Source organism: Pholcus phalangioides, unplaced genomic scaffold, assembly GCF_987345545.1.
Source record: "Pholcus phalangioides strain wild (caught in Gottingen) unplaced genomic scaffold, Ppha-v1.0 ptg000017l_1, whole genome shotgun sequence".
Lineage (NCBI taxonomy): Eukaryota > Metazoa > Arthropoda > Arachnida > Araneae > Pholcidae > Pholcus > Pholcus phalangioides.
Genome location: NW_028301610.1, coordinates 3,315,349 through 3,330,873, shown reverse-complemented (window position 1 = coordinate 3,330,873; position 15,525 = coordinate 3,315,349). Strand labels below are relative to the sequence as shown.

Genomic DNA, 15,525 nt, shown 5'->3' with positions numbered 1-15,525 from the left:
GCGAGTTCGATACCCAGTTCGTCCTTGTCAGAAAACTTTCCTGACACAGGGGTACAACAAAAAACGGCGATTTGACCGCAGCAAAAATTGCTACCGCAGGGAGTCCCCCATCGAGGGGTTAGCGCACCAACCTCTCAATGAGTATGAAAAACAAGCCTGCCGTTCGGAATCGGCAATAAATTGTAGGTCCCGGTCTAATTAGCCCTCGTGTGCAGAAAATGACCATGGTACAACAAAAATGATCAAGAAAATTTATTTACCGAACATGCATCATGGCCTGGTTGCCCTCCAGCACAAAAGCTTCCAGTTGGCAAAATAAACAACTTTTCAGTAACGTTGTTGACTTGCTCAACACAAAGCTTATCTGGGACAATAGGAAGTTCTGCTTTGCGTATTTTGAGAGATATAGGACCATCTGAAAGAAAATTTAAAATTGAAATTCAAGTAATTTTCATTTATGAAATGCTTAAAATGTTATTATCTCATTCAATAAAGCATAATTTTTGAAAACGTGATATAAACAACTCTTATAGGTACTGCTTTTTCTTATTTTCAGATTTATATTTTCTGATAGCCATTACACACCTTGAGTTTGCGAACCACATGTTCTTATGAACTACTCCTCCATTCTCAAACAATATACAATTTGTTCAAAATCTTTTCCATAAAAAAACTTTTGATTTCAAGAAATAATTGCCCAAGTTCATAAAAATGAGCATCAACTCTAATTTAATGATAATAAACTTATTATTTTAATTGATCAAAGCAAAAAATAGTGAGATTGGAAAGATTTGGTGGAAGTAGTATTGGGTATTTATATATATAACTAAACTTTCTGTGTAAAGTATATCAGAAACAATGCAATGTACAAATATCCTGTGTGCTGTGAAATATATAAGTATTATGGAATGATCATCTAATGAAATGATGAAATCTACAATAAACATGGTGCATACTTTCGGATTCATATCCATATCCTGTGACAATGCATCGTTTTCCAGGTTCACTAGTAGCTCCTCTTGCAGGCAAGCACACTAAACAAACAACATCATTTTTTGTTGCTGGATGCTCCATACGTAATAATGCAATATCATTATCCAATGTCTGTCTGTTATGATTGTGATGAATATAAGAAGCAGAGACTTTCAAAGTTTGTGCCCCAGCACTTCCATATTGACTTGCCAAATTGAAATCACCAAGCCGAATAAATATAGGCTCACCATTTTGTACTGATCTATGAAACAAAAGATTTTTTTCACATATAATGAAAAACATTATAAACCATGGGAACATGTCCACATCTATATATCCATGTGTAAAGTATTTAACATCTTGAGAAATCTCACATTTTTCTCTATCTTTTTTTCTAATCTGAAAAACAGATTTTAAATTTGAATGCTATTAAATTTGTTGTGCAAGAATTATTTTTGTAAATGCATTCAAGCAGTTTTATTTTCATAAAAAGTACATCTTAGAAATTTGCAAGTGCAGTGGATGAAATGCTGAAGTTATAAAGCCAAATTCTCCAATGCGACCAAATTTCACTTTTTAGTCTTTTCAAAGTTTTTTCTAGAGCGTATCGTGATAAAAAATGCATTAAGTGTGTGTAATCATAAATATGGAAAAAAAATTTATTACATAAATACTTTTCTTATGGAAATAGGGATCAACTCTGTTTTCTTTGGGCTACATGGCCATGCTCAACTGAAAATATATCGTAAATATAAATAGTACACCAAAAATATAAATAGTACACCAAAAATTTTTGCAGTGCAGAAGAAATTGACTGTTTTATGCAGAAGCATGTTTATTTTTGTCATTCTGTGCCAATGTCAAAATATTGTGCACAGAGAAACAGCAGGTCAGCAGAGGAAAAAAGTTAGAGGCCTCATTGCAATGAACTTTTACCAGAACAATTATACTTCTTTCCTAATATTGGTAAACCTAGGATACATCAATCTTGACATTTTATATACCACACATTTCAACAAATGTAAAACTATGTATACTAGTGTATCAGCATCATGGGAAAACACATGCTGATGTTTTAAGAAATACAATGTAGTATGGCCACCTTTTGGCTTTAATGATGGATCTTATGCATCGTAGCATTGAATCAATAAGTTGTACACTTATCATGATTGAGCCTTGACCATGGTTTCAACAGTCACAGTTTCAAATTAATTCAGCTAGCTTGCTTGCTGCATTAATTACATTACTGTATATATATTACCTATATATTACTGTATGTGTATATATATATTAGTCAACAATAACAAATCAAAACTACTGATAACAATGCCATGGCTTAGGTTCACTTCCAGACAGAATTCTAAGAAAACTCAGACCAAGCATGCATATATATATTCCATACCAATCTTGAAAAATGTTTGAAAAATTATGTGTTTCATTAACTAATATCAATGACCATTTTTGTATAATACAGAGCTTTTTCAGTCAATATTCAATATAAATAAAAATTAAACATCAGTGTACCTCCTACTGATATGACCAGAGAAAAAAGTTGGTGTGTGCTATTTCTCATAATTAAATCAATGTTTCTGCTATAGAAACATAGTTTAAACAAAATCATAAATACAAATACAAGGCCACAACAGGCAAAATGCCCAATGAGATAACAATCTGTTGCTCAATTGAATTGCACAATCCTGTGCAGATGAGCAAAAGACTGAAAGAAGATGCTAAAACTGACGTCCAAGGGTGATGTTGCACAGTTCACATTGGTAGATGAAAGACTGGCCCACCCTTTCATAGGATCCTGGCATTATATTGATCTTGTCTGCTGTATAACAAGGATTCTTATAACAAGATCTTTCGTATAGTCTGCAGGTGTCCCCACAAGAAGTGCAGTGAATTTAGGTCTGGTGAGCATGGAGCCCATGCCACATATCCACCACGTCCAATCTAAGTTTCACTTTTCTGACACTCTTGAGGGAATTGCAACCATAGGTTCCATTGCAAATATTGGTTGTGTTGATGGATACTATTGCCCTTCTAATTTTCTCTAAACAGTTCACGAAAACCCTGTATAGTACAACAAATCATCTGTTATAAATAAAAAAATTCTATATTATAGAATATAAATTTTTTTTAATGGTGTTTTTACTTGCAATATTTTATTTGTTTTCTAACTTTTACTGAATTATTTTTGTATAATTTGGACTATACTTCAAATACTTTTAGAAAACAAGGAATACAGATTTTTATCTTACGATGTTATGCAATGAGCTGCAGTCAGCACATAACGATCAGAAATGATTGATCCACCACACAGATATTGGTTTCTTTCATTTATGATTGCAACCTGTTAAAAAAGCGGAAAATGTTCTTGAGCTGACATATAGTTAATAATAAGAAATGCGCTGAGAAAACTAAAATTCAAAATTATGCACATTCATATTACGATATAAAAAAATTAATACTGCCAAAATGAATGCTACATGACTGCAATCAAAACATTACTTCTGTTATTTGAATAAAATAAAATTTGAAAACTATGATTAAAAAGTAATATAATAAAGCATATATAATTAAAGAGTTTTCCAATTATTGTATAATTGGATAACACTAGTCTCTTTGGATCTAATTGTAGTGGTGATATCTATCAGGAAAGTATCAATAAACAATAATCGGTAAATTTTTACACTAATGTATTTGGTATTTTGAGCACACAGTGCAAAACAGCAATATGCAGTAAACTTAATCAGAGTTAAGATTCCCCAATTTGTGTGATTTTTGAGTTACTGATTTTCTGTGAAAAATTCCTGGTCCTTGAATTCATTTCATAAGTTTTATGATATTATAGCATATACGTAAACAATATTTCAATTATGATATAATAAGTAAATATATATTGTCTCCATTCAATTAAAAAGAACACAGGCAGCTACCAAGGTGAGCTGATTTTTAAGATGCGAAAAGTAGAAACCGAGGAAACAGCTTAAAATGGAACTTTGCCAGAGGTTTTAGAAATCAATTTGGACATAGGAGCCTTTTTTTTAATTGACAAAAACATACAAAAAAATCCATCAGAAGGATCTTTGTTGATCCATACTGGTGAATGTAGGGTTACAGATAAGGTTATCATCTGTACTCTCTCTCCTTTGTGGTATCATTTCAAGCATCCTCCAACGTTTTAGAAAATTTCTCCTTTTGAGGTTTCAGGAATCATTGTTTTAGGGGATTATTTTTTTCCTCTGGAACATATTTCTTCATTGGCGTAAGTGTTTTTTCCCACACATTTTTACACGCTTTGACCAATGCCCTCGAAATTCCCAGACAAATTCAAGTTGCCTCAAAGCAGGGCAGATGCTATTCTAACCATAATCCAGCTTATCCCAAGATAACATGAAAAAGACACTCAGAAAAACAGCTAGAAAACTAATATCCATTGTTTGTTCACCAACAGCAGATGCCTTGTACTGAAGTGAGAAGTGGATGGGGGGGGGGGGGTGGGTTACCTATTCCATTCAGAAATAAAGAACATGGGATACAAACAACACTCAACGCTAATTCCTCTGGCAAACAATACTCCTAAAAACAAAAAAAACTGAGGGTATAGAAAGAAAACCCTCTCCAGGTGAAGTAATAAAACTGATTAGAGAAAGTGGGCACAATTCATTAAAAGTGAGGGGAGATGGATGGTTAATTTTTTCTTTTTCATGCTTCAACTCCTATAATGTCTGTGTCAGACATATGCCAAAATGTCAAGACGTTTGCAGTCCAAGACTATTGTACAGTTTTTTGGCCCTTATCCTTCTACCCCCCCCCCCTTTCTATCTGGTCTGAAATTCCGAAGGGAATAAAATTACCAATGGACAGTAACATTAAATATGCTCAATTATGTACAACCACCAATCTTTTTGGTAAGTTTGATACATTTGTCACTTACCGGTAATTATGCATAATTCCCAATTGAAGTTGATAAATATGGAAGAAATGTGAAAATATCACTTAAATTCAACCACTTATCAGTTTCTCTCGTACGGGATGAGTGCACTACACATATTTTGCCATAAAACTACATTACCATATTTTAACGCATATGAGAAACCCCCCTGATTTTTCCGGCTTGAAATTTGGATACATGGATAATAATATCCATGTATATAAGGAACCCCTTCTATATATATTTTTGGGACCCCAATTTTCGGTTAAAAGTGTTCATTATACACGCTAAAATATGGTGAATGAAAATAAGTGTTATGAGAATAAAAAATGTTTAAATTATTATCAGCATTGTGTGTAATGTTAGCTTTCTGCACATTCGTCAACGTTTTTAAATATAAGCAACATGACTGATCAAATCCTTCATCTTGGACTGAAATTTGAGCAAAATATCCAGTAAATTTATTGATTTATCATATTTAATAAGAGCTGGGGATTACACATAATCACCGGTAGATGTGGTAAAGAGAATTTATTAAACTTACAAAAATGGTTTGTAGCTATCAAATTTCCATAACATATATCGGTTCTGTTTTAAGTGGGAAAAATTATTGTGATGGTGAGTTTCTTTTTTGGAAGAGAAGTAGCACCATCTGTTGTGAAGAATGGGCAAAATGACGTCATTGAGGATGCTCACGCAGGCATCCTCTTTTCTCAGTTTTTGAATCTGGTAACCCTAGTTGTAATACCCCGATCTGTGCTGTTAATGATGTATTAACAGCACACTGTGTTGTGTTATGCAGTTTATAGTGATTTTGAGTTTCTGTAATAAAAATGTTTCATAGATCCACAGATTTCTCCTACAGCTTGGAAGACGGTTAATCTATATATATATAAAATTAATTTTCTGTGTGTGTATATTCTCTATACAAATCTACAATTTTAGATCGATCGTCGTCAAATTTTGCATATATTCCAAATCGGACCCGACTTGAACGATAGGCTACTTTAAGTGTCAGACCTGGGCAAATGCCCGAAAAACTGTTGGGCAACAGTTATTTCTGGGCCTCAACCAACACACCCTAAAGAAGAAATCCCTCTCACACAAAGAATGAGTCATGCTCGGGTTACCTAGGTTTCTTCCTTCAAAGGTAAAGGGGCATTTCCTTATATGCTGTTTTCTCTTCTTTCGTGTTTTATTTTTCTTCAAAGTGCAACTGTAATCGCGAAAAGATTAAAAAATAGCCTATTTTCATTTAAAATTAATTGATTTTTTTTCCATATTCCTTTAAAAAATAATTAAAGCAGCCTTTGATAATCTATGAAAATGCAACACTTTGAATTTTTTTGTTCCAAAATAAAACCACAAATTTTTTTTATCAAAAACGTTTATTAAACAACATGCAATATACATAATCAGACACATATTTACATGCACACAAAATTATTTCTTTAATGTTTCTAATTTCCTATTTTGCTTACAGGCAATTTTTTTTTCAATCAAATCATCACTGACTTTTTTACAATAATTTTTCAATAGAGTAATTGTTGAGGAAAAAACAATAGTTTTGATGGCATCATACATATTATGTTTATGACATTCGGAATTCAAATATATCTGATAAACGCAGGTTAAAGCTACATTTTGGTGGTTTTTACATTTAGTGAATTTCTTTTAAAGTAAAGATAACAGTTTTGTGATGATCACATAATTAAATTTTACAACAGTTATTATTTCATTAGATGGATATTTTAATCCCCCTTTATCCATGTTTTCTATCAATTAGTATTTTATGTCATTTGAACTATTTGTAATTAGAATATCATGGCAAGTTTTGCATTTGAGCTTTTTCAAACAAACATTGACACAGTACCCAGCAATATATGTTAGGATGATATTTAAATCATCTCAGCTCATTCTAAATCATCCAAGTTCACCAAAAAGTTTTTGGAGTCATCATCATCTATAAGTGGTGCACTTATATTTTCTTCAGTACTGAAATTGTCAACTACAAAATCCCCATATGAATGTGAATTTAAAGTTAAGGGAAGAAGACTTCGTACTCTCAGTTTAGTTTCAGTTTCAAATATTTGTGTTAAAGAGACATTATATTGTGCACCTGTCTGTATAAACCAAATCTTTCTTCTAATGAGTCAGTTTGAAAATTTTCAGTAAGAATGTAAGACATTCAATTCTTCTGTGCAATACTTGACAATGTCAATTAGAGCCTCTGTTGAGTGTGACAAAGCTAAATGAGTTTCATTACTTAATTTTTCAGGGTCACTGTTGCATATTTTCCATTTATTCAACCACAAAGAAAAATTTTGCAAAAATTCTAATCTTGTATCACTTGGCAAGTTCATGAGTGGTTGCTGAAATTCATTTCTTTTTGCAATGCCTTTAAAAAAGAGTTTCAACATTTACAATATCCCACCAAGTGGTAATAAGTTTGATGAATGAAGAAGTTTCCTCAAAGTTTAACAAATAGTAAACTGGGCCTGTAATTTTCAAACCTTCTACAGTATGTGCATTAAATATTTGCAATACTAACTTGACATTTTGTCATTCTAAATTAGAAGGACAAAGTGACTTGTTAGTGATGGTATGTGTGACAATATTTGACAACATTCAATGATTCAATTTTGTGTAATTGTCTCAGGGTTTTGAATGAAGCTGTTTCCAATTTATCACCTGGAGACATTTCATTGCTATTGAAGGGAGGATAGTAAAATGCAACTTCTGCGTTTTTCTGGTTAAGCCAGTTGTTTCGTATGTTTTTCAGTAAATTCACAGTGTCAATAACAAAAAACAATGACGTTTGATAATCCTGTTGATAACAACATGTTGTTATCAACAGGATGATTATACTTACTAAGAAGTTTAGGAGGATTGGTGAATCGAGACATTACTTCTCGATTGATTGCATTATTGTCACTACAGACACAAATTACTTTAAAACCAAGATTTTCTAAGCCAATAATTAATTTCAATAAAAATGCATGCAAAATATCACCGGAAATAGTTTTAACTGGATAAATATGAACTACATCTTTGAAAATAGATTTCACACTTTGTATCATGAATACATAACGTGGTGGCAATATCTTCTGAATTGACTGAAAGGCCAATCAGATTTCCACTTTTGTAATTAAGAGCAGCTTTAATGTGAATCTCATCCATTAACAATGACACTGTTTTGTCATTTTCATTGAGATGAGAGACTTTATCTTTGATTTATGACAAGAAATTAACATTTTGCTCATCTAATGGATCAGCAATGTAATTTACAAACAACTGCTGTAAAGTGGCAGGACGTGGTAGTATAAAAATATTACTTTTACGCAGAAATTTATAGCAATGGGGAAATATCGAAAATACAAATATACAAATACAATGCCACAACAGGCACAATGCCCAACAAGGTGACTGAGAAGATGCCCATAACAAATATGGTTGTCATATATTTCAAAAATACAGCAACCCAATTAAAAACTAAAATTATAAACAATATATACGCATGATAAAATACTATACAATGCCCATAATGTATTTATGGTTGTCTTATATATAAATAACATGGAACAAAGAATTAAAAATTCTAAGGAATATTTTCTCTGATTTTTGGGGATCGATAGTAATAGTTGTTCTTCAACAAAATCACATATATTTTTTTTCCTCCATACAATTTTTCAATTCTCCTACAGCACTTTTACATAGATTTAGAACATCTTTCTGATTGCAAGAAGCATTGAAGTTTTCCAGTTGGTGCAAAATTTCAGAAATAAGATTTATGTCATTAACGGTCATGGGAAAATTCAATTTTCCCAACTTTGATATTTTTACAGATTTGTAAGCACTTACCAATGTCAAGGATTCATCAATGACCAAAGATGCTATCAACTGAGGTGCTAGTTCAACTTTTAGCAACACAAACATGACATAATTGTCATCCATAATCAAAGTCCACTTGTCCATTTTGAAGTTCTTCAAACAATGTTTTTTAGTTGTTGAAATGTCTTGAACGTAAACTTATTCTCATATTGTTCTTTTGATCTAATGCTGTCCTGAATGGCACTGAAGAGAGCTTCATTTTCCAAACAAAGTCGTTTTATATCAGGTCCTTCTTGGAAACATTTTCTGGTGGAAAAATATTTAGGGCAGTTTGGAAAATTTGAAGGAATAGCAAAATCATAAAGACGTGGATGAGGCAGAGGGACACTTAATTTATCACCGGTTTTTTCCACAAACAATTCAGACCGTCGCTGAATGTCACTTTCTTGAAAATGTGCTTCACAGATCTAGAAATCAATAAAATAATACAAATTACATGAAAAAGGAGACAACCATGACATTTCTTTTTTTAAAATTAACTGCTAAGAAAACAAATTTTTAAAAACACATGTAAAGTTAATCTCTATTCCTACAAGAATTTTAGTCGTGAAAGAACTGTTAAAAATGGGGAGAATTAAGAGAAACCTATATATATCACTGGATAGTCTTTAATGTTAGGGAGAAATCTTTTGGATTCAAAAACTTCAATTTTAATGCTTTGTTCAGTTTCTACTTTTAGGCTGCTATTAAATGTGACAATTATTGAATAAACTATGAAAATTTATTTGTATTTGATTATAGTGACTAACAAAATATTATATTAAACTCCAATTTATTAAGGTATAATTAGTAATTAACATAATTATATATATGAATTATTTGTTTATCAGTATATCAAATGTAATATTGTTGACAAAAATAATTAGGAATTATTTAGGCTGCACTGTTGCTTAAAATCTAATTAGAATTGAAAAAATTATTCTCATTTTTGAACTACACAAAATTTTAAGAACAGAACAAATAAAAAATATTTAAAAAACTTTTTAGAACATATGTCTGCCTCAATTTTAAAAAGAAATATTTCTAATACATTCACTTACAGAAAAAAATTTTACAATATTGTTTCAAAATATGGGGAAAAATAGCATGAAATTGAAATAAAAAATTTAAATACATAAATTGTGTGAAACTTACCCTTGAGTTTTTAGTGATCTTCAAATTTTGTTGAGGAATCACTGCCAGCCATTGTTTTAAAATTTCATCTTTGGGGAAGCGGAACATTAAAACTTTCTCCGTTCCATCGTAATTCCCACGGCAGTTAACGATTGAACATTTAAAAACCATATTCTACTTTAGGTTTTTATGTGCAGAGAAAAAACATGATGATTATTTTTTTTAAACAAAAATTAGAATTATCCTTAATGAAGAAGATGGACTCAACATTCACGCAGGCCGGTGGTGTTTAGCATCAACAAGAAGAAGGCGATCTTCGGAACTAGTTTTTCCCAGCCAACAGAGCATGACTCATCCTTCAGTGGAAAGCTTGGTGTAGAGGCTTTCTTTTTTAGGGGGTGTTGCCTCAACAGTCACACTTTTGGAATGTTTACTTTGGTTACCGTGTGGCTCCCTAGCCATGTGTTTCCGATGTGCATATGCCTTTACATTTGTCACGTCTTTCATCCTGTCAGTATATGTATAATAATTTATACGCCTTTATAATGATTTGTCACTTTCTCAGTCCTCTCAGTAATTGAAGAAAACCCAGGCAGCGCTGGGGTATTATAGCTAGTAAGCGTATAAAGTACAGATGACGATACAGAGTGAAGATAATTGGTAAGAAAAGTCACATTCTCTTCTGTGGGGAATCGAACCACAACCTCACACTTTCCAGGCGCGTGTTCTACCGTTAAGCTACAGAGGATAGACATTTTCTTTCATAAGAACACTCTTTCTTTGGGCTGAATGGGACTGCGCCATAGACAGCCTCCTAACTCAGCAGCAGCTCATAACAAAATTAGCCTCCTGATGGTAACATAGAGCAAAACAATGAACCCCTCCACTAATGTGGCTTTTTGAATAGACATCATAATCAGCATTACTCTGAGGGACAGGCACAGGATGATCCCCATGGAAATCAATGTTAAAATTACTGATTTTACTGTTGAAATGCGGAAATTTAATTGGGTTTTCCACCACATCAATAATTTTTAAAATTGAATTCTCTATTTTCGAAATATTGAGTTTGCTTAGAGATACGAAGCCCAGAAAAATATGAAATAATTAGCTGGACCTACTTTTGAGATGGATATCCATGCAATAACACATTGATTTCAACTTTTTATTTATATCTGCTTGAATGTGAAAATTGAAGTTTAAATCCCCTTATTGCCTTTTAATATTCAACTGCATCAATTCATATAGGTTTTAAAAAAAAATTAATAATTGTTCATAAATTACATTGAAATAATTCCTCAGCAATTGAGATAATTGGACAGGCAGATAGATAACTTAAACTTCAAAAAAAAAGAAAAAAAAGTCTGAATATATATATTCAGCACTTATCAATGAAAAAAATCTATTCCATTTTTACATTTCTCTAATTTATATTTGTTTTTTCAATCTCATGAGCTGGCGAGGAAGTTGGCATGTTTGTTGCATTGGATATGGTTTGCATGTCCCTCAAAAAAGAGGGAAATATCACGTAATCCAAAAAGCCTCATATATTCTTATCAAAAATAATAATTATTCTGAAGTCATTTATGATAGCTTTTCCAGATAATATTTTGAAGAATATTTGTAATAACATGTATTGTAATAAATAATCTCTATAACTTGCGAATAACTCTGGAAGGAATACTATTATAAATTACTGGAGAATAGTTTTAGTAAATCAGGGTTGTTTGGTTTAAACCACAATGATAACCAAGTAGTTTTTTAAAAAAACCAGTTTGGTTTTTAAAAAAAAAATCAAGTAAAAGTGGCCTAAATATAAGTTTTTTTCCTTGAAAAATATATTGGTTCATTACTAGCCAAAATTTTTCATTCTTACTACATTTTATATTCTTGGGATACATTCAGATGGTATATATTTAGATGATATAAGTGGTTTTTTTTCCAAAAAGTCTCATAAAAGTGTCCTGAATATATATATATTTTTCATATGAAGTATGTTAGTTATGTAAAGTTATATACAGAAGCCAAAATCACATCAGTCTCATTCTTACCACATTTTCTAACCTTTGGCTAAATTCTGATGCTCTATCTTTAGCAAATTCATTAATAAAAATTTCATCACATCTAAATGTAGTGGTGTATTATCTCACAGGGTTTTTGCTTTTTTTCCTTCACAAAGTAGCAGCAACAGTAGTGACACCATCATGCTAAGGGCAGGTGGTCTTATAATCAATAAAGACACCAGCTGTCTCTAAAGGACAAAGACCAGTGTACACTAGTAGTTACATTACCTCACAGATATTTTCATTTTCTTTCCCAGCAGTTCTTATGGGACACTCACACTATATATCACCCAGTCTTAATATATTCAGTATTTTTTTTTATACTTTCATGGTTAAGCCCAGTTAATCAAGGTTCTACTGTATAGTAGTAACAGATTTATGAAAAATAATCAGCTATATGCAGGGTGATTATATAATTAAAGTTTTGATTCCAAAACTATACAATAAGTACTGGTCAGAATAACTTGAAAATTTCCATGGATACTCCTGAAGCAACGGAAATTTCTTTGGCAAAAGAAAAAAAAAAGTGCAAGAAATGCAAAATGTGCAAGTAGGTAATGATGTACTTAGCCAGCAGTATAATCTATTTTGTGCAACCACATCATTTCTGCACTTCAACAGCATCAGTGTGTCGAAAAGAACAACTTTTATCAAGATGCACATTGTAATACCAGCAAAACAGCTGCTGTCTGCTGCTATTTTGACAATAACAGGATTACATGACACCTGGCCAGCAGCCAGTTCAGCTAACCTTAACCCTTGCAACTTCTGGCTGTAGGGGTACCTCAAAATGTTATGAACAGTAGTCGAATTGCAAACTTTGGTGAACTGCAAGCTCCAGCGCATTCCCTATATTTTAAAAGTTCCTCAGGAATATTAATGTGGGGCATGTTTGATTTAATAAAGCTGAATTGCAAGCACATCCACGGCATAACTATGGCATACTCTGATCTTTTGTTGAACAAGAATTTTTGTGCTTTCAACCTCATAGCCAGAACCCAGTGGACAACATATTTAACATTTCTTAAGTAAGTTGTAGTTATTTGTTCAATTACTTCGTTTTTTGTGATGTTTCCATGAATTATGAAATCGTGCAATGCTATAATTAAGTTATCATTTTGCCATGACTGACTAATGTTTCCATTCTGCGAGCAAATTTCCCACATGTTGGATGTCATTAATTTTACATTTTTAAAGTATTTTTTCCCCTTTACGAAATAAAATTGAATTTTTTCAGGAATATTCATGCCAATTTTCAAGTCATTCTGACAATCGTTCTTTTTTTACAGTGTTTTGAAATCAGAACCTTAGTTACAATCACCCTGTATATTGTAAATCATTGTTAATTAATCTGTACTATTTATGCTTCATTAAATACATTATATTCACCTAATTTTTAATATAGTTTTTGCAAAATATCTTTCTAATTAAGCATACTCAAAGTCACTTGAGAAAACATCTATCTATATATATATATATGATTAATAATAACATTAAAAGAATTTTCAAACACGGTAATCCATTGAGTTAAGCAAAAAATAATTAAATTGCAAAAGTTGGTTTTTGTTAAAATGTAAGAAATATTAATTAATTAATTAATATGGAAATAGCGTTAATTACATTAATTAACACTAATAAAATAACATTTTATTTTTATTAATTATTAGTTTTAATGATTTTTCAGACATTTTATTGTTTTTAATGTTAATGCTATTTAAACCCAAAAACAAAACGGTTTAAACCAAAAAAAATGTTTTTTTACCAACCCTGGTAAAAATAAGAATTCTCAAATTAGTCTTTCCAGAGAATATTCTCAAATATTCTCCTTGATGATAATATTCTCAACAATATTCTCTGTCCCTGTCTCCCTCCCTGTCATGAAGACAGAATATTGTAAGTTTTTTATAACTTTAAAAGCAAGAAAATGAAACCCCTATGGCTGGATTGCATAACTTGCGAAGAAATATGAGTGATACAAAATTTAAGAGTATGTACAGTAAAACTCCTCTTTTACAGATGAGTATTTTTGTGGTTTGCAAAAGAGAGGTTTTACTGTACATTGAAGAAAATAGGAGTTGCGTATCTTAGAATGAAGGTGATAATAATAGCTTCCTTTTATCAATTAACTTTGATTTTGCTCTTTGTTTTGAACTGATATCTGAAAATTTATCTAACTTTTAGAGGTTTTAATCTTAAGATTTCTAAAATCTTCATAACCAAACTTTTAAAACCTCTCATGACCACGAGAATATTCGCGAACTAAATGTCATTATGAGGTGATTATGCCAAAAAGTGTCTTGTAAATGTTTCTGAAAACTGAATTATATTCTATAATATAAATAAAACTCAGACATACTAGCACTGGCTTAAAGCTCGTCAATAGTAATGATTGTTCAGCTTTTTGCCATGGGGGGGTACTCCCAGGACAACATAATCATAGTACAATAAAAAATAACTCAAGAATTTAATTTTTAAATTTTAATTAAAAGTTCATTAAATATAGCATTTCAGTGACACTGGAACCTAGATGGCTCAGACCACATGAGCCCCTGCCCCACCTCTTGAGGTAACGTACAGAGGTCCCGGAGTCCCTTAATAATTCATGAATATTCAATGCAATCCCAACCTGCATACGCCCTTGTTGGTCGTATATACAGACGTCTAGCAACCCTAGACCCCCATCCCCGTTTTCTTCATGTCAGAGCTCCTATGGGACCTGTGATGAAATATTATTTCCGACTCAAGTTCTGCGAGCTCGATCATGCACTATGCAAATGAAGCCGGATCCAGACCCACCATGCTGAACCATTCAAAAATCTGTTTTTATCTCACAGCGTGGGGTTGTTTTGACGGAAAACAGGATTTTGCGCGTTTGGGCATCGAATAGAGCCAACACCTTCTATAGCATAAAGCCTTTGCTCAAAGCTTTGACATCACTGAAGTCGTCCATTTCACTTGCAGCCATTCGATAAAGTAGGACATATCGAAATCTTTACCTTTTTTTGCAGCATATGCAATGGCAAGATTTCTACCACATGAATAATTTTAAAAATTGAATTCTGTTGTTAGCAACAGAAGTGGTGTGTACTAAAACATGTTGTCTTCATGCTGTCTTAAAAAAAATTAGTTTTGTGATATTTTCTCAAACACAGAAGGTGTTGGATGATTAGTAAGTATGTATAACTATGCCGATAGCTTAAAAATATTATTTCTAGTATGATCAGTTGAATAAATAATCAATTCAAGATATACAGAAGACTGGATGTTGTGAAGATATTTATTATTTGAGATGTTAATTTTTTAAGGAAGGAAAAAACTCATCTCTGCCTCTACCGGGAGTCGAACCCGGGTCCCTCGATTGCCGGACGAGTGCTCTGACCGCTAAGCTACAGAGGAGATAGAGATTTTCCTTCGCTAGAGCGTTCGACTCCGGGTTCGACTCCCGGTAGAGGCAAAGATGAGTTTTTTCCTTCCTTAAAAAATTAACATCTCAAATAATAAATATCTTCACAACATCCAGTCTTCTGTATATCTTGTATTAGCAAGTGG

General features: G+C 32.1%; 1 protein-coding gene and 1 long non-coding RNA gene across 5 annotated transcripts in view; one reads left to right on the top strand and one right to left on the bottom strand.

The window, feature by feature from the left end:
- LOC149072115 (uncharacterized) overlaps nucleotides 1–15,525 on the bottom strand; it is a 102,544-nt gene that overhangs the window by 7,518 nt on the left and 79,501 nt on the right. For both annotated transcript variants that reach the window (XM_089246986.1, XM_089246987.1), the window contains exons 4-6: nucleotides 3,234–3,325; nucleotides 957–1,234; nucleotides 261–415 (exon numbers count right to left, since the gene is read on the bottom strand). In XM_089246986.1, coding sequence (XP_089103112.1) covers nucleotides 261–415; nucleotides 957–1,234; nucleotides 3,234–3,325 — 525 coding nt within the window. The remainder of the gene's footprint in view (nucleotides 1–260; nucleotides 416–956; nucleotides 1,235–3,233; nucleotides 3,326–15,525) is intronic.
- The window catches only part of LOC149072117 (uncharacterized), a 74,800-nt gene that overhangs the window by 46,322 nt on the left and 12,953 nt on the right, over nucleotides 1–15,525 (top strand). The window lies entirely within an intron of this gene.